The following is a 20,798-nucleotide window of genomic DNA, read 5'->3' as shown; positions in this document are numbered from 1 at the left end:
AGTGTATTATCTTTGTGTTATAGATGATATTTTTCAAGAATAGTCATTGTCCTAAAGCTACACCCAAAAGTTGTTTGTTGTACACTGGGTTATACATAATATCATGGGCACACCACAGACTTCTCCATAAGGAGGAAATTTGTTCCTTTGTAGCAGAAGATGCTTTGGTGTCTGAACAACTCCCTCTTCTATAAAAAGCCAATTTCTTCAATTTTTACTTTCTGTAGAGATAGAGCCACTAGCTGTTCCTGCAGTGTCACTCTGTTAGCTTTATCAATATATGCTACCCATACAATCCCCTCTTCCAAATCCCACGCTTTATGGAAGCTTTGTCTCCACACAAGCATCACCTGAGCCATAACTTGAGTTTTGCCTCTAACCAAGTTCCTGTCTTGAGCTTCCAGCACAAGATATGTGGTTGCTGCAAGCTCAAGCTCTTGGTCCCTCCGCTGCAGAGCTGATAGTTATGTGAGGATGGAGATGTTTAAGGCAAGTTAAAGTGACATATTGTTAATTTGTGACAGAGCAAGTTACAACCCAGTCACTCTGGTACTCTGGTTATGCACACACATCTAAGTGGGACACCACACCAAGAGCAGATGTGTGGGTGTGTGCTCTCAGCCCGCTGGCAGAGGCCTGCAGTGGGGACAAGTCTGGCCAGGCACAATGGTCGGCAGCTGAGGAAGGCAGGGACTCTGCAGTGCCACCAGTTTCAGTTGTCCCTCAGAGCTGCTCCCTCTGAACTGAAGCCAGCATGAGCCTGGGTGTAGTTGTACATCTGTGACAGTCTGGGAAAAGTCTCTTATTTCAAGTCTGCACATCCTTAGGGGTTAGAAATATAGTCAACATATTTCACACAGAAAAACATAAGGGTTTAATCTCAAGTTAGCTGTCACCACAAAGGCAGATGTCTTATACTCGCTAGATTTTGTGGCCAGTGGCAAATTCTGTAGGGGACTAGAGAATTGCTACAATTTTTATACATCCTGCCTTTTATACTCCAACATCATCTTTCACACTGTGGAGAGAGGCTTTTACAAAACATTAAAGGAAAGTCTTCCTTCCACTTAATTTCTAAGGCACCCAGGTATGAATTATCCCATGCAATTTAGGGTGTAATTTTAGACATGCCACATAACCCCAGGTATAAACCCTCCTTCAGGATACAGATGTATCATACAATATATATAAATCCCCACAATATTCATAACATATATCTGAAAAAAAGCTTTTTAGCATGAATAATATAAATTTATAGCACAGTACACATTACAGCAGATAAAAGATCTAGCTCTGAATGGATGAGTTTTGACAGAATGTTTAGGGTCATTAAAAACTTATTTCAATCTACAAAACAATAACAGAAAGTATAGATTTTCCCATTAACACATTTTGACAATGTAGAATTTCCCCACTTAATGGCAACTAAAGTGCCCTGAAAGAATACAGTTCTCATTTATTTTGTAAATGACCAGAACCCCGCCAGCTTCACAAGCACCTGCCTCCTGTATTTAAGCAGCACTGAACAACATCCTTGCTCCTCCAGTAACTACTGCAAATTCCCTCAATTTATTACAAATGTAATTCTGTGGATCTAAACCAGTATTTCTGCTAGTCCTACATATTAAAAGGTGTAAAGACATAATTTCCATCAAAGTTCATCAGTAAAAAAACTCAGCTAAGTAGACAGCAATCAGAAACCAAGTATATGTTACAATTCAGTATTTAATTGCTGAAAAAAAAATAAAAAAATAATAATAATAATTTTTCCTTCTGTGAACTTCTCATTTGGAGGAGTTTGTCCTTACATTCAAGATGGGGAACCTCTGTCAAATCAATAATGAAGGAAAGAGTGAAATTTGTAAAGGATGAATCTTGAAAAGATGGCATTCAAAGACACCAATATCAATGTGAATTCAAAAACTTTAGTCATAAATGATGAAGGCAGGTGTCAGTTTCAGGAAATAGACCACAATTAATTGAGCTCTGTTTTAATTTGAGAAAGAAAAAAGGCTGACACCTCCTAAAACCAAGCTCTCTGATGAGATTATAACAATTCCTGATTGCAATCACAGTAGCATCCACTGATGCATAAAATACAATAAAATAGGAAGGTTTCACTTCAAAGCCCAGGGGAATGTATATTTATGGGGGATGGAGGCAGACCTTTTTTTTTTTTTCCTGCTTTTGCTGTTGTTGTTGATGATGTTTGTTTGTTTGGGGAGAAGGAAGGAGGGGAAGGGGGTTGATAATTTCATTTTACTTTAATCTGTTTACTTTTTTGGGAGATGATTGTTTTATCTTTTTAGCTAACTGTACGAATTTAAAATCAATTGATCACCTTCATTCAGGTTAATAATGATACTTTTTGATTATGAAATGCCTGCAGTGCATATTTTGGGGTGGTTTTCATCCAAATTTCACAAATAATGTCACTGAGGTTCAGGGAAATTAACCTCCTCACATGGAGTAAAATCCAACAAGAAAATAAACCACAGAAATCCTCTCTGCACTTCCAATGAGACCTAAGCATTTGTTGTTTTAACCTTTGGGAAGACTGCAATACATAATCACGTATTTTAACTTCAAAACAACTGTTACAGAAAGAAGTCTAGACTGTTTCTTAACCAATATTACCATTGCTGTGATACACACTAAAAAAGGAAGTGGTAGAGAGCTTGCTTGCTGGGACAGTTAAAATTATACCAGTATTTATGAATATCTGCTGAAGAAGGCTCCACCCTATCTGGGAATAAAGTAGGTTGCTCATGTAAAATTCTGTAAGTTTGTAGTATTTTAATCAATAGACATGGTGGCAATTAAAGAGAATAGATTTAATATGAGATAATGGCAAATTAATTGACATTTTAAGAAAAATAGATCTTTCACAAATTTTGAGAACTGTTTGGAAATTGTATTCATAATTGGGTTGTGAATCAAATTAAAGAACTGAAAAACATCCATCTATAGCTGGAAGCACAAGTTCTCATTAAATTATTGTAGCTTAGCTCTCTAACTAATTTTTCAGGGACAGCTGAAGACCAGAAAGGAGATCTAGTGTCCCCACCAGTGTCTAAAGAAAAATCCTCTTTATGCTGCAGGAATTATCATGTACTTCTCTATTAATTGTCCCACACTGCAAAAAAATGCAGTAAAATGAGAAAACAGAAAGCTATTTATTCTGACAACAATAAGAATGGTAAAGCTGCTTCCTACAGCAGTTGCAGACATCCCTGTAATGAGGACACGTTTTACTATATTCTATTCATTGCTCTCCTCTAAGGCACCAGCACAGATAACAGGGAGGGAAAATAAGCCTGCTACAGAGACCCGTGCCCTAGGCTGGACTCACAGCAGTGCCCTGGCTTGGGAATTTCAAACATTCCTTATTATGTTCCAGCCACACCACAGCACATATTTCAAGCTACACAGAGTTACTTGATTACATTCAGCAGGGTTGTCACTAAATAAATAAATAAATAAATGCCTTATTCTATTAAATTCACACTACACTCTGCCAATATGCTATTTTCTAGTAACATTGCCATGTGAATGATTTCGCAATTCAAGTCTGTTGAGCAAGTTCTCCAAGGGAGCAGTTTATGATAGGATTTTGAGTCCATACAACTTGTCACCTCCATCACTAAGAATTGTTTTGTAGCCAGGCTTAATTTTCACTCCATTTTTCCCTTCACCTGAAAGAAATTTCACCAAGTAGTTTGCCAGATCACTGGGGCATGAACCTTAATTTTGTGCCATGTTTGAATAACACCCATGCCTGCAGGTTGGTAACTGAAGAGAATATGAACTCAGAGAAAGTGCTTGTCTTTCCCAATGACACTGACTCTCCTGAAATAATCAGAAGTTAATTCACATTTTAATCACTGATGCAAGTCTAAATGTTTTGAATGTTTTAGTAGGAAACTGATCCATGGAAATATTTACTATTTAAAAAAAAAATTTAAAAAATCATGTTTTTTAAATTAATTTAACCTTTTAAACATCATATGGAGAAGGACAAATGAGATTACCCATAAGAAAATATCCTTGTTAAGCTTTTGGATTTTACTGCACAGGAAAATGTTAACATCTTGTTTTTAGCAGTTTGCATTAAGGTGATTTCTGATTTTCTCAGACCAGATAACAAAGTTGCTTCTGGAGCAAACTATGACATTTTAGATAATGAATATTATTATAAACATAAACTTTGTTATCACACGGTGACTCTTTGGATGGATTTTATGAATAAAAATTTGTTGAAATCTTCTTGGGTTGAGTTTAACACTGTATTTGACATTTCTAACTTTTTATGATGCAATTTTTCTTAGGGAAAACTTAGAGAAACTGAGCAGAAAACACTGATAGTGTTGGCTCACATAAACCATTATCAGCTGTAAGATTAACAGCCTGAATATATTAGAAATCAAAGACTGTTTTTGCCTGTCCCCTCAACCTTTGGCAATCAGGAAGCTGGTTTTGAACTTTGCTGAAGATGGATATTGAAGTTCTTTCTGGTCACTAGTCCAGCCTCTCTCCCCCATAATACACACACTGGTTTAACTTCTGTAACACTCATAGATGTTTTTTTCTTGAAATTAAATTAAAATCCTAATGAAAAAAGCATCCAGGTATTTACTGTGTAGTAGTTACATTTGCATGTAAGTGTAATGGACAACCCAAACCGTTTAGAAGACTTTCTTCAGCGTATTAAAATTCATGGTTCATTAATGATATTTGTCTGAATTATATAAAGTAAGAACGTTTGACAATCTGTAGGCAGAAAAAAATGATCATCTTCATGTTTCTTATTGTTTGATCTTCTTATTACTTTTACAGGTATTGGTACTATGAATTAACATAAACATTCTGTCATTGGAGGCACAGAGCAGCAATATAAGAACAATGCTTCCAAATTACTCTTTTTTTTTTTTTTTCTGAAATGCACATTTGGGTGTGGCCATACTGTACAATCAACTAGGAATTATTTTTAGAGATGAGAGCCTGGCAATGGTTTTGTGGTGGTTTTTAAAAGTTCAGCAACACATCTGAGTGGAGAGTGAGAGCAAATTATCACAGAAACAACTTAGATGTTATCAACAAAAATGCTTCAAAACAGAACATCATCTTCACATACCCTTTATTCCTCACATTGCCTGAACCCGTCTTGCCTGTTCTTGAACCTGTTCTCTGTCCCTGCGCAGAGAACATCCATTGTGAGCTGCCTGCATTTTTCTAGAGGTATAAATGATTTCACAAGATACAAGACCCTATACAGGTTAGAGAGGCTGAACGGATCTGCAAAGGATCTGCTGAACTTTACTGCAACATGTGTTTTGAGTAAAAAGGTGCTTGAAACTATTTTTTTTTCTGCTGCACTCAAAGTAATGCTATATCTTCCTTCGGACAAAACCACGGAGATCTTTTGCCCAGAGACATGATTCCAAGAACCTCTGAAGCACCTGAAAATCCCAGGAAAAGCCTGGCATTCAATGCCCCATCATAAATATGAGTGAAACCATCCTTACTTTTTCCTTTCATTTTCAAGTATCCTGAATAAATCTTTGAAGTACTGGGGAACACGGACAATCACATTTTCTGAAGGACCTATGTCTTTGAGCTCAGGGTAGAGTCTGGTGTCAATCACTTTCTTGATGTATCCCAGCCAGTCAAACTGAAATGAAAAAAAGAAGGCTGTTTAAAGCAGTTTATCAAGGAAGATGATTCATTAACTAACTTGCACCTTTGAGATTAATGGTTTCAAAGCTTTACTTATTAAAAATTTAGAAACTATTGCAGTTTGTCTTTACATGTTTTCAAACCTTGCATAATTGTGTTTAAAAGAACATACAAACATTCTTAATAATATTCCTTTAACATGCTGTCTTTCCGCACTAGAAGATTTTGTTAATCATATAGGTCAGAAATTAAAACAATAGTTTTGTATTTTTCCACAACCAACCTGTGGAATCATGGCACTAAGCTCCGATATGTTCATTTTATTGTACATCACCTCGCTTGTTCGATTTTCATATGGAATCATGATCTGGGGGGAAAAAAAAAAAAAAAAAAGAAATGAAAAAAAAAAAGGTGAAAACCAGGTTCATCTTCAAAGGATGTATTCTTGTATCACCACTGTCCAGCATAATCTCAGTGCAGAAGTATCTCACCACCCCTTTTGCAAATGTTCATGACATTAACTTCCCTTTCTGAGGATGGCATTACCTAGGAGAGTTGGAATATGGTTCATTGTCAGCTTAACTCATTATGGGGAAATTTTATGAGCTGCATGTCTTCTTTGAACAAAGCAAACCAATTTGTGTCCTTTTTATAAGAAATGTGTGTGGATTCATAAGAGGCAAAAGCATACCTAGACATTTCATACTTATTTATCTTATCATCTTAGAAAGAAGCCAGTCCAAACTGTTTAAAAGGTCAAATCTGAGATGGGTATGCTGGATGGATATCTCATCTCTTGGATTTGAACATGTGCCCTGCTATGGCTTGATTCCATCTGAGGGAAAAGCCAGACACGCACCAGTTTCTCCCCATTTTACAAAGTGTCCTGATTTCCATAGCAGAAAACCTTAGCATATAGGCCAGACATGAGCTAAATCATTCACCAAAACAATCTCTCATCTAATTGACCACAGGAGCCAGACCTCAGGATCCTCTGCAGTATCAAATCCAAGGATGTAGCAGAAGAAATACTAAATACAAAGCAAGTCCTTTTATAATTGAGAAGAGATGATCAGATTCCAAGATGGTAGCCTGGTATCTTAACAGAGAAACAAGACAAGTACAAGATAAAGTTTAATATTTTGTCACTGTTCAGGAGAAACAAGAATTCCTTATGTCAATTTCAGCCCCACTCTAAGGTAAATCCTGTACAACAGGCTTTTTTTCTGCAGAATTTAAACAGGACAGAGATTGACGCCAGACTAACCAGACAGCTGGAAGTTCTCCAACCAAAATTCTACAGCAAATGTCTGTGGTTTTACTGTTGCTCAAGCCATACAGGAAAAAAAATGACTTTCTTCTCCCTTTCTGCACATTTCTTTTATCTGACAAATCTAAACTCTCCTTGAACCCATTTGCTCCCTTCTTCTCAAAATTTTTCCTCTTCCTCCAGTAATTCAGATCTACTCAAAAACTTCCTTTTACACAATAAGATCTCTTGAAGAATACCATTCCTCCCTAAATCCAATATATTTTCCCTTTATTCTAGTTGTCTCTCTTCCTGAACACACAAATTCTTTGTTATGTATGTTCACTAAAAAAAAAAAAAATATATAGAGGAACATGGGATATCGTAAAAACCAAAGCGACAAACAGGACTAGCTCCTTCAAAATCATGGTAAAATGTAATGTTTATGTGATTAATTGTGCTCATTAGGGATCATGTAACAATCCACGTCCCTGGACTTGTTCCTAATATCTGAATATATTTTAGGGAATTATTCGTACTAAAGGAATATTAGGTGACTGTGAGCAAACAAGGCTTGTTGCATAAAAGCATGCATTACTAATCCTGAAGGCTATTACATGATCCATGTCATCTTATACAGCAACTTCACATATCCTGTTTGTGGATTAAAGCTCTCTAAGACACTTGCCAAATAAAACATTAGAACTACCAGAAGTAACAATGCATCTTATCACATCACCAATAAACAGAACAAACAGTTCCTGTTTCTCAAGTCCACTGGATCGCAATGAAGTATCTGCTCATTATTACAACCAGGCTAGGTAATTGAAACAGAATATTGGCTTTTATTTAGAGATTTAACAAAATTTCATCTCTGCTTTCAGCTGAGACATGGAAACACTGATTTACTGCAGTTTGGATGGCTCTCAGTTCTGCACACAGACACACACACACCAATAAGACATATCATTGCCTTTCCTCCTGGTGTAGACACCAGTAGCAGTACCCAGGGAAAAGTCATTTTCTACTGCCACCTCTTCTGAGAAAGAGGCTTCTCTATTAACAGCAGAAGCTGCATTTCACAGAGGACAGTGGGAGAGTTTCTTTTCTACAGTGATATGAAGAAATCCTCAGTTCTGCTGGATGTTCTGTAAATCAGCTTCAAGTCTATACCTCTAACTTTTGCTGGTTTCCCAACACTGAAGAAAACTCTTCTCTCTAGCTTTAGAAAAAGCAGAAATGTTAGTGGACTTGAAGCTCCCAGGAGAAGGATTCCTGCAGCAGCCACAGTAAAGGAGATATAGGGAAGCAGAAATGCTTCTTCAGCCTGCGAGAGTCCTAAAGTCTAAACCAAACTCCACAGGGGGTGGGGAGGTGAGGGGGGTGGGGGGCAAAAATGTCACCAACTAAATCAATCAGATCCGAGTGCTAGATTTAAATCTGCTTAGTTTTGCTAAGTCCAATTGGTCTCATAAAAGAAAACTCATGGAGTTTCTTGTCCCTTCTCCCAGGACACCCCAAGAAAGTATCTCAGGAACTTACTGTGGCACTGCTATGGCCACCCACCCATTCATTAACCACAAAGTGCCACTATCCTAACTCACTCTTGTGCTGCTCTTAGACTTCCTCAGAGAATGACCCAGTCTGCTCCTTGAATACATGGCAATGTATTCACAACACAGCTGTACAACAGGGACTTAAATTCTGCCCAAGTTCAAACAAGAAATATTATTAATTTAAAGGATCAAGGGCATATGGCTAAAGGTTTTATTTGATTGTTTGATTTTCTTTTTTATTTAACCTGCCCCTGAGAATAAAATATTCTATTTAACAATTTACTAAGGCAGGAAGACTGTTCACTCTTTTTTTCTTCAAGTTCTGCTCCTTTCCTTCTCCTTCCAATAAACATTATTGCTAAGGTTGTTTATATAATGACTTTCCATTTTGAAACAGGACTGTACTTTTTTTTTAAAGCTATATTAAATGCCACATAAAATTACCCACCTCAGCTATTTTAACTTCCAGCTTTAGAACTGACTTCATATCAGACTCAGCTCGTGAAGCATTTGCACCCAGAAGCACTGCTGTGTCAACCATGAACTGCAAAAAGGCATCTCGGTACTGAAAAAAAAAAAGGGGGGGAGGGTTGGAATGAAGTTATCAGTGGATTTGCACTTCAATACAGCTGCAGCAGTAGGTCACAAAATGTCCAGCTATAGCAGGGAAGGGAGCGGAACACTTCGTACTTTCATGCCCTTGCAACCAAAGTTATAATTTCCTTACCTTGAGTGACCACTTTCATTGAAGAGAAGAGGGGAAATAACACACTAAACATACTGTGCATGAAAGACTAAGATACCTGCTGTGGTACACAACTCTGAATCTCTGTGTAAATCTCAGGAAATGCAAAAGACACTTCTGGATTAGATCAAAAATACTTACAAATCTTATGATGGGATTAGACAGTGTGTATGTGTGTACACAAATGTTTTTTTGCAATCTCATACAGTAATAAGAACAGGACTGAAGAAGTGCTTATAGGCAAGTGCAAGCTTAGGGGCTGAGAATACTGGGAGATAAATAGACACTCCACTGACCTCTATCCTCTATTTCTGCCACAACACTGCAACACATATTCCCACTACAGTGCTCTGCTCTCCCTAAAAAAGCACATTTTAGTCTAGTGTGTATACACAAATGTTAGCACAAAACACTGTATATAATGATACTGTAGTGACTTTTGTGCTACCTCTCTCCAAGCATCATCTTTAAGAGTTTTGAGAGGGATCAGATTCCTCTTCATCAACTCCTGCTGGCCCATAGTCCTCCAAAAGAAAAAAACATTTCCCAATACATCACCATCTTTAATCTTTGAATAAATAGAGTTATTTGGTTCCTGGCATCATCTAGACGGATGGATGTGGCTAAAAAAACTCACTACCTTCTCACTGAACTTAAAAGGGAAGCAAAACTCTAAGACCTTAATTATAAGTGATTTGCCTATGACAATCCAAGTTCTTGTTTTCTGTGAGCTTTCAGCTGCACGTGTCAGATGCTGCCCACAGGCTTTCATCAAAGGAGTGTAAAAGAGATGTTGCCATTGTCAAATATCGATACATATGACAAACCTTACCAGTTTATGACTGCTGTCCACAGAAAAGCAGCAAGAAAACTTGTTGATATGCTGCAGCAGAGTACTGAGAAATCATGAAGAGAGGGAGAAGAAGAGTTAATGAACCACTGAGACGCACTGAGGAACTCTTGCTCCCTGTATTTAATAAATTCAGGTTAATTTTATGATAGTCATCTGTAAAGGAGCTTGAAATGAGCTCAGCCTTCAGGCCTAATTCAACCCAAGAGGCTGGCCTGGAGGGCAGCTCACCAATGCAATAGTATTGAAGTTCCACTTTGTTGAGACAGTCTTCAGCTTCTAGTCACTTTGTCCATGGTCTGGGAAATCCTGGAGCCTCCTCTGCCATGGATTGGGGGACTCCTGTTGCCACCAGGTCAGGTGAAGGCTAAGGCAAGGGTAGCGGTATCAGCTGCTAATGAATACTGCCAGCTGTCCTTGAATGCAGTGTGCCTGCAGACTTTCTTCTAGCTGACACCTGATTAGGGAGGGTCAAGCACCTTTTTAGTCCACACCACAGAGAGGCCTATACAAGAGCCAAGCTCCTTAAAGCACAACTCCCAGAAGCAACCAAGAGATGCACCGGTTCACAAGGAAGAGGTGAGTGAACTTTGTCTGACATACCCATCCTTAAATATGGTGGTCATGTGCCTTAGGACATGGTACCCAGACACTGCTGGTGTAACTGATTTTTTGTTGTACTCCTGGACCCAGATGGTGCGTCATAAGGAGGACACAGATCTGCAAGTCTCAAACTGCAGGCAATGCATGCAGCCCCTTGCTGAGACACATGATCTTCTAGCAAGTGCACTTTCAGCATGTTTGCAGACGGTAAGAGACTGGGGGAGGAGGTTGAGAAGGTTTTTCTGATGCATCATATGGTTGTGTTGCCACACAGAGGGACCTTGTTAGGCTGGAGAAATGGGCCAACAGGAATCTAATGAAGTTCTACAAGGGGAAATGCCAAGTCCTGCATAGGGTGACAAATAACTCTAAGCACAAACACAGGCTGGTGGCCAGCTGACGAGGAAGCAATTTTTATGAAAAGCTCAGGAAGTCCTGGTGGACACCAAGATGAACATGAGCCAGCAATGTGTCCTTGCAGCAAAGAAGGCTAACAGTATCCTGTGCTGTATTAGGCAGATTTCTGTCAACGGGTTAAAGGAGGTGAACCTGACCCTCTACTCAGCGCTGGTGAGGCCACATTTAAGTGCTGGGCCCAGTCCTGAGTTAGCCAGTACAAGACAGACATGGCTGTACTGGATTGGGTCCAGCACATGGCAACAAAGCTGATAGAGGGCCCACAGCATCTGCCATACAAGAGGCTGAGAGAGCTGGGACTGCTCAGCCTGGACAAGAGAAAGCTAAGGGAGATCATATATATGTGTATAGGTATCTGATGTGAGGAGTAAAGATGACAGTCAGACACTACTCAGTTGAAATGTCTCCAGAGATCCCTTCCAAGGTGGAAGAAAAGCAAGGGGGACCCCAAATCTCATTAAAGTCTTCACTGGAGAAACTTTGCGAGTATCTGTGGTGGTGGTGTTTTCTGATAAGAAATATCTTGACAAATCTAAATTCAAACAAACCACAATTTTTTCTCAGTTTGGAGCTCAACAGAGCAAAATCCACAATGACAAAAACTGAGGGAAAAAATTGACATTTTGAGTTTCAGTTAATGCTACTTACAGATTTAGCTTCTGTGGTGTTTTCTAGGTAATCCTCTCGAGATGAAAGAGAGAGGCTCGCTTGATCTAGCTGTTAAAAATAACAAGAAAAAGCATTAAATAATTAAATTCATCAGAATTCAAAGATAGCCATATTAGCAACCTTGAAAGAGTTCATGTTTTTCTGGCAATTACAGTAGGTGTATGTAAATACCTAATACATAATACATTGCTGAAGACCAGCCTGAGTTCCACATAATTAAAAAATAACAGAAAAATGCTGACAGATGTTACTAAATTCACATTAGTGTGATCTGGAAAGCCTCAGATGTCCCCTGCAATATTTGAGCTATCTACTACAGCAAAGTATCATCTACCACGACTTAAGTGTTTATGGCTCCTTTAGCAAGTAGGGTAATGCAAAAAGAGTGGGTCTACAGGATCAAACACTCATGCTGACAGTGATTCATGCTGTACATATTTCAGGGGCAACAGAGTCAACTTTGGACATACTAGTCTAGTGTGTGGAACAAATGTCCATTAGCTACTGGAACATGTCCACTGCTGTGAGCCTGGAAAGCATCATTAGCCTACTTTGACAAAAAACATGGTTGTGCATTTGAGCTTCACTCTAGACCATTATTGAGTGCTGTAATGAGTATTTGGCTTTTTGAATAGAGGTACAGCTGGATTCCAGCCACAGAAATCGTTGCGTGCACGCATGCATGCACAAGAAATTTTTAAACCAGTCTTGAAAGTTCAATGAGATCTGCACTTTGTCTTTTGAATGAAATGGCTACATGGGAGTGTTTACATAATGTTTCAAGTCCTTAATTAGGCAAAATTCACAGTCAAATAGTATTCTTAAAATCACTACTGGAAGCTGAGATTTCACAAAACATTTCAATATGATCAAAACAAATTAGGATATAGAAGCCAAATCTGAAAACATAATTCATCCAGTTTCTGAACTCTTCATAAGATACTCATGGGAATGGAAAGAGTGGAAAAACAAAACCAACAAAAAACAGTTTTGTCATTCTAAGATTATTATTTTGATGTCATATTTGTTTTGAGAAGATAAGAAATGAAGAGAGATTGTACCTAGTCATACTACTTTACACAAGCCCTTTTTACTTTAAATTCTACAGCATTTATATTTCACATTTTCTACATGTATAAAACTGACCTACGTAAATGCAAATAGAATCTCAAATGGATGAATAAACGTCATCTTGTCCTCTAATGGGTGATTTTCTCAAGATCTAAAATATATCAAAATCATAATAAAACAAATCCTCCACTGAAAGCAGGGTACCTGTGATGTTCAGTGAAATTCTGATTCTTTGAAAACCAGTATCACCTTTTTTCTGCATATTGAAGAAAAAAAATAAATCACTATATACAATAGATATCAGTCTATTTCAGTTATGTGACTGTTGCTTTAAGTGCTCAGACAAATTTTCCTGGCTTAAGAGTCAGATTTGATAATCTATTGAAACTAAGAAAGCACAAATATGAGGTAGAAACAGAAAAGTTAACTAACATTTTTTTGTCAAAAAAAAAAATAATTATATTGAATGCTAAACAAAGTTTAATTTGGAGCTTCTCCATTTTTTCCCAATCTATTTATGATTTTGCAATGCTGAACAAAGAATTTTGCAATAGAGCTATTTTCACGAGCAGATTGAAATACTCTTTGGTACAGCCACACTCCTGGGAATTTGTTAAAACATTGACAAAGTAGAATACTGGCTGATGCATTCTGCAGATCAAGTTCTTAATCAAATTAACAACAACAGAATCCCCCAAGGAGTAATATGTTATTCATAAGATGTAGTGCTTCAGTTATTTAGATACCTAATTTATATGTGCCACTAAGCATACTGAGTAAAGATACTACCAGGTACAATTCATTTCCAAGGGATCAGCAATATAGATGTATCCAAACCCCCCACTGACAGGTGACTTGGCCTAAGAGATTATGGTAGGAGTATGACAGGAGATAGCTAAATGTTTCCTCTTTTTATTCTACCATTTCAGTTCTTTTAAAAGAAAGTCAAGCCAAAGCAATCTTGACAGGATCCAAACAGAATCTTAGCAGAATGACATCCTTAATACTTGAACTCCTGATCTGCTACTGCCTTGACCATTCAGGAAAACTCCCTAGAGACAGGGAAAGTTACTGCTGAATTTTGTACCAGTCAAACACCTCAGTCAAATGACATTCCAAAGAGCTGATTCAGAATCAATATTCACTTCAGAACCACTGAAGTTTGTTCTGTCCAACTCTCATCCAAGACCCAAATACAATGTATTCTTGAAAGCATCCCTACAGCTAGCCAGGATGCCAGCAATGTAAGGACCATAAATATTATTTTGCTGTGATGAATGGTGTCATAGCTTTCTTTCTTGTTCCTTCTCTCTTGCCTTCATAAATTACATTCTCATAGCAATGGAGAGCTGGCCTACTCTGGTTACTCATCTCTACTTCCTAAACAACAATAATGCATTTGGCCCAGGCACTCGATCTTGCCATGATGACATCTCACAGTAACCATTACAATTCTCTCTTGAGTTTTGTCAGACTACAGCTAGGAAATTTTACTTATTTATTTGTTTGTTTGTTTGTTTTTTCCTTCTCACTAATCTAAACCGTTGTGTAATGTCATGCATTGTTACTGAACTTTATGCTTTGGTTCAAAACAAAAGAATTTCAGTAAATGCTTATTCTTCATTTCAGGTTTAGAAGTGTTTGGGATACATTTTTTGTTGTAAGGTGCTGCTTAAGAAGCTTGTAAGAAGCACAAGATAGTATGTTTCCACCTCAAGAAAAATATCTCAAGTTCAAAATATCTGTGACCAATTCATCATTCCTCATCTTCACAGACAAAAACCATTCTTCATACAACTGATAGTGTTATAAGCAGCACCCAGAGCACCCCCTGGACAAGATATCCACCACTTTTGTTTAAAAAATGAGATCACAAAATGCCATGCAGAGTAGCCTAATAGATATCTGTACCTTCAGGATGTACCGGTTGGAGATTTTATCATCAGCAGCCACGTATAAACGGATGAAGACAGAGTTACTGTATTGACCACGAAGAGTTGCCAGAGTCTGGACTAAGCTAAACCTCCTCTCTGACCACAGCCCCTCAGGTCCAATGTTGGATTCCAGCACAGGCCAGCGGAAAGGGGAGTGCCTCAGTATGCTTAGCAGTGGTTTCACATCGGCTTTTTCGATTTTATCTGAAATGTCAAAGTGTGACAACTGTTACATTCCAGATGATTCAAATCCAGCAGTAGCCATGGGAGATGCAAGGATTTATCAGTGCTGATCAATTCCTAGGCAGGACAAAGGCACTGCTGAACCCCAGCACCTTTGTTCTGCCTGTGAACACAGAGGCCCAGCAGTCCTACACCAGTTTATATGAATCAAGTTAAAAAAGAGGCATATCAGTGTCTTTTCTAAAAGGCAAAGGGCTGAATTAAGTATATTTTCATAGACTGCCTGCAATCAAAGCCAGAGGGGTCAGCAGCTGGGCACTGCGGCTGCAGGGCAGCTGCCCAAACTGCTGAGCCTGCCCCAGGAAACCATGTCTGAAGGAGAGTGGGAAGGACAAAGAACACATTGATGGACAAACTCCACTCCCTCCCAACCCATCTTTCACCCATTCAGTTGCATAAAGTTTGTGCTGTGTCCTAGCTAGTGCACATCAACCCTACAGAAAGCGACAAGCTCAAGGAAAGCACTGCCGAAAAGTGGTTGCAGGCCTTCCTCTCTAAGCCCACTTGGCACCCAGCTAACTCACAGTTGCAGAGCTCAGGGCTGCCTGAATCCTGCCCTGTGGAAGTGTTTTGATCACAGGGATTTAGAGAAAGCTGGAGGGTGCTGAGCAGACTCTCAAAAGTGTCTTAGGAGAATTTCATCAGTGTCCTCTGATACACCAGGCATTACTCCTGTGCCCCTTGGCAAGGTTCTCGCATCCTTTTGCACACATAAGGATCCTTTGTCAGAGCCCTGATGAACAAAGGTCTCTGTAAAAATGTCTCCTTGTGCCTCGATGTACCACTGCCTTGACTTCAGGAACAAACAGAGGACCCTCTGCATTCAGGCTGAATGCAAATCAGCAAAACCTGTGAGTCTGCACAAAGCTTCATGGAGTCCAGTGGAGAGCAGAAAAAAAGCCTGGCTTTATAAACATGGCTAACACATCAGTGTCCAAAAATCAGACCACTTACTCTCATTCATACAGGATGCATAAAGGATCTTGGCCTTCTGTACAGCTTCACTGTCCTGTCTTTTGCTGATTGGTTTCTCAAGTAATGCTGAAAAAAGAAATGACATTTTTTCAGTACCTTGGAAATTGTGGGTATGATCTGTTTGCCTGTCTCAACATTTGCTTCAGTCATAGCACTTAGTTAATTGAGGATGAGGTTTCACATGTATTTTCTTAGGCAACAACACAGGCATGAGAGGTATTTTCATTTTTTCCCACCTCCACACAGGATATGCATACTTTTTAAAGGACTACTATAAAGACAACTTACTGACACGGTTCATTGCTCACAAAGAGCCACCTCAGCAAACAGAGGTGACAGGAAATCAGGGGAAGCGGGTGGGAGCTAGCACACAGGGCAGAGACTGAGGAGTGTTTTTTTCAGGTGGCTGAGCTCCTGGTGTTGGCATGCTGTGAGACTGGGGTCTAAAGGAGAAGGTGGTGGGATCCCAGAAGCAAGACTGTTGGGGTTTATTTCCACCAGCTCTGCCACTACTGAAAGCTAGTGGCAGAGAGCTGCTCTTTTGCAGCTCTCACAGCCTCACACACAGCCTCAGCCTTGTGAATTACACAGAAGGCCAAGTATGGAACAAATATTTGAAAAGTTGTGTTATATAGCTCCCTCACACCACAGTTGCTCACCGACCTTGTTCTGGAAAACCAAACTTGTTTTCCTAAGCTGTCATCTCTCTGCACAAACGTTGCACTCATCACATTATGTAAGGAAGTGAAATATCATGCAGAATGAATCTGAACCTCATCAGTCCACACTCAGCTGCCTCAAGCCATTTAGCCAAACTTTAAACCAGCCACAATGTTGTTGTAAACATATGTACTGTGGCTAGATGCAGAGCCAGCTTAGCTTCAGCAATATCCATCAGATCGGGTGCAGCACGGCAAGAGCACTTCTATGACTAAGAGAAGCAGTGTAGTTCTTGAGCACAGCACAGAAAATGGGCTAGCAAACTCTGTTGGACCTGATGTAGTTTTGTGAGACCCTAACAGGTCATGTCCAACATTACCTTACTGTTTCTGGAACCATTGGAAAGATTGGTTTTGCTGGAGCCATCCCAAATTCCTCCTGATGGGCACTCAACCAGAGCTAAGAAGCCTTAAAAAATTCAAGAGTAACTTTCCTACAGCATACTCCCCAGTGAGTATCCCTCTGGGCTTCAGGAGGATTTATGAACAAAGGCACAGTGCAGATTGGCCATACGAGCTGCTGTGCCTGCCTGAGTTACCACACATAAAGTAGGACGAATTGCAGTGCAGCAGTCCCAGGTCTGCCAAAGTCTGCAGTTGGCCAGTAGGACCTCATAACACCTGCCACAGTAAAACCAAACCTCTTCTATGTGGAGCTTATTCAAGAACCTGCCATGCTTCACCTTTCAGATACTTCACACCCATGTCCAGAGCACCTACACTCAGGAGACCATACTGCTTAATTCAGAAAGGTATTAGTCAAAGAGTATCCTAGTGATGAGTAAATGCCACTTCGTCTATTCCTCCAAAATCCCTTTTCTCCATGGGAAAAAATAAATAAATAAATAAATAAATAAATTAATTAATTAAATAAATAAATAAATAAATAAATCTGTTTGGATCTTTGAGAAATTGAGAAATGTGTTGAGGTCATTCCCTTTTAGCAATGGATAAGGTAAGAATTTCATTTAAAAATAAATAAATAATAAACTGCTGGATGGGATTCCCAATAGTTTTGGTTTCACATCCTCAAGTTCTTAATATTTCTCAATTTCTTAAACACAATATCATACCAATCATTGACACATATCTCCAGTGTGCACAGTTCTTAGCAGAATAATCAGACCTGTTCGTGTTTTAAGAATGACATTTTAAGAGAAACTATAAATGAAACCTACATAAAACTAAGAATGAAAAAACACACTCCTATTAAAGTTATTGTAATAACTTCTGTTCCTTGCCAGTGAGCTGCACAGCCATGAAATTTTGAAGCTAATAAAATTCAATAGCTAAAGCTGAGCTAAAACTCAAGAGAGATACAGAGGATGACATCCAATAAAATAAAATCAACTCCAGGAATGCACCTGCATAAAATCCTGTTAATATGAGACCTGGTGTTTTCCCATCAAATCACCTTGTTATGTGACAGAATGAAGCTGTAACTCTTCCTGCACTTTTGCAAAGGGTGATAGTGAAGATGCTGCCATTTTGTGTAGAATTAATGTATAAAGAAAATTATTGGTTCCAATGATGCCAAACCCAGTTATCAAAGATGAAAACCTTAATAAGAAGGTTGAACCTTCTGTTTGGACACTGAAATAAGGGATGTGGTCCGTGTGTGCTCTTCAGACTACAGAAGTTCTTCAGCGTTAGCCTCAAGCTTCCAGAAAGATTTAGAAGCTCAGATCTGGAGCACTGGTCAGCTCAACTTGCTTTCTGCGTTAGCTGATATACTATCCAAATACAAGGTTCAGAAATTCTCTGTCTGTTTGACACGCAAATATTTATAGCTATTTTACGTGTCCTTGAATATTCAAGTTCTTCCAAGTACCTGCTTTTTCCCTTGCTAGGGGAACATTTGGGCTTGCATAAATCCACTGAGGAATTCAGTCTAATAGTTTTCTCTTAAGCCTACTGGCTGGAAGTAGAAACTCTGGCCCACTTAGGGAAAGTCAGTGTTTCAAATAAAGCAGTTCACTCAGTGCTGAGAAGAATGTTGAGTTTGTTCTTGGGGTGTTTTTGTTGTCACAGTTGTTTTTGTTGATTTTGTTTTGTTTTGTTTTTGTTTGTTTGTTTGTTTTCATGAACTCAGATTATGTTCTGAATAAAAAAACGTGTTTTAAAATGAAAAGCACCAACTTCCTAAAGTAATCTTCCATTTTAGGACTCCAAATATTATCTGCATTTGACTTAAGTCTATAGACAGTTTCAATACACTAAAAAAATATATGTATCCTTCACCAGGTTTTCTGATTATGAAAGAAATTTTATCCACCTTCCATCAGCACCTTTTAGTTTCATCTTTAGATGGGAACTTTTAGGAATGGATCCCTTGCATGAGACACACAGCATTCCAACAATACTAAAAAAAAATGAAACAATAGTTCATTTTCCAGCTCCCAGTTAACTGTTACATTGATAAAGATGGAACAGAAATCTAGCCAAAAAGACTAGAAAAGCAAAATATATAAGGTCATTTACAATACCCTGAAAGAGCACAGGACCATAATTACCAGCAACGACAATTTAACAACTCCTTGTTATTACTGACTTACATCACCAGCCTGCCATAAATGCAAAGCACAATGTCATAGCTGAAAGCCACCATGAAAAAAAATAAATAAAAATATGAACCAATATAGCTTAGACCACCGTGAAGACAAATTCTGTGATCACCTGTCCCTAGCCAAATATGAAGTACAAGTTTGGATGGCTGTTCTAACAAAGCAGCTCTTGTTCTTCCATCATGTCTTTTGTTTCCTTCACTTTCAAATTAATTCCAAGTTATTCTGTTAGGAATAAAAGGGGTCTCAGCCTGTGCTATTGATCTCAGCACCTCATTGTCAGTGTTTCTGTATGCACAGAATGTTCAGAGGCAAGATATAAATCTGTCTTCACATAAAACTTAGTTATGGCAAATGTTAAAACCTATTGGTAATTCTGCTCCGCAGTGCTGAAACAATATAATTCATCTCATTGAGCATCTATCTCTTGCACAGTCAGAAACTGGTTAAAGCTGTTCATGTTATCCCAAGCTTTCTGAGGTCATGAATTGCTCCATCATTCATTTTCTTTTACCGAGGGGCTGAGGGCAGGGAGGTTCCTGTTGCAAACCAAAGTTTTTCTGCTCATGACAGTCTAGGTCAGGTGGGCTTACATCATTGCCCTCCCTGGCCCCAGTACAAAACACAAAGACAGCATCACCAACAGAAAACACGCCATGGCTGGGGATGATCCTCAGCTGTCTGAACTGAAGACGCTTAGGCAGGCAGTCAAGGAAAAAAGCCACAACTGGGGTGGGGTGTTGGGTTTGGGAGGGCAGGAAGGAAGGTCTTTATTGAGTTTCCTTCAGACAGTGCTTTTCCAGGACAAGAGGGCTAAAAAAGGCCAACTTCCTGTGGTTCTCTACCCTACAGTAAATAGCAATCATCTGCTGTTGAAAGTGAGAGCAAGGCACTTTACAAAGTAAGCTTGGCTATTTTGTGTGTGTGCATGTGTATTTAACTATATGCTATTCTAAAGTGGCTAAGAATAATTTTGTGGCTAAATGTTACCTTTAATCTCACTTTCCATTTCTAGCCCTTGTTGATTTTCCTGCCTACTGTTTTACAGAGCTTTGCTCTGGTTTTTGACCACCATATTTTATTTACAGTACTGAGAAATCCTTTTTCACCTTCTGACTTGGAGTACAGGAAAAAGAAGTTGTACAGATTTGTAGGGAAAAGTAGCATGCATACCACTTATTCAGATTAGAAATAAAGGTTCAAGTTATGAGGGTCCTGGTCTGCAGACTGTATATGTAATGTGCTATCAGACAGTTTTCTACATACACAGTGTCTCACAGGAATGCTATTCAAGTTTATTTCTTGTTCTACAGAGACAACATAAGGTTTTACTGCACTCTCCAGCCATAGATATGGAGAATACATAGTGCTAGTGAAGAGAGTAGCATTTTTTTTCCATTCATTTTTGTCCTTATCTTTTTACAAACATCTGCTGTATGTGGAAAATGCAAACCGAAGTGTTTGTACAGTGATATCTGATGATGATATGAAATATATTATGCTTTGTACCTTGAAGAAAAAGAACTG

General features: G+C 38.8%; 1 protein-coding gene across 1 annotated transcript in view; it reads right to left on the bottom strand.

Moving 5' to 3' along the window:
• The window catches only part of PHEX (phosphate regulating endopeptidase X-linked), a gene marked incomplete at both ends in the record, with an annotated part of 98,997 nt that overhangs the window by 61,661 nt on the left and 16,538 nt on the right, over nucleotides 1–20,798 (bottom strand). Inside the window, 6 exons of the mRNA XM_084306237.1 lie at nucleotides 5,526–5,671; nucleotides 5,960–6,043; nucleotides 8,930–9,046; nucleotides 11,745–11,813; nucleotides 14,748–14,974; nucleotides 15,968–16,054. Of these exons, the coding sequence (XP_084162363.1) occupies nucleotides 5,526–5,671; nucleotides 5,960–6,043; nucleotides 8,930–9,046; nucleotides 11,745–11,813; nucleotides 14,748–14,974; nucleotides 15,968–16,054 (730 nt within the window). The remainder of the gene's footprint in view (nucleotides 1–5,525; nucleotides 5,672–5,959; nucleotides 6,044–8,929; nucleotides 9,047–11,744; nucleotides 11,814–14,747; nucleotides 14,975–15,967; nucleotides 16,055–20,798) is intronic.

Source organism: Netta rufina (assembly GCF_964035555.1).
Source record: "Netta rufina genome assembly, chromosome: 1".
In the NCBI taxonomy this organism is placed as follows: domain Eukaryota; kingdom Metazoa; phylum Chordata; class Aves; order Anseriformes; family Anatidae; genus Netta; species Netta rufina.
Note: the sequence above shows the minus strand (reverse complement) of the source record. Positions and strands in the feature narration are given on the sequence as shown.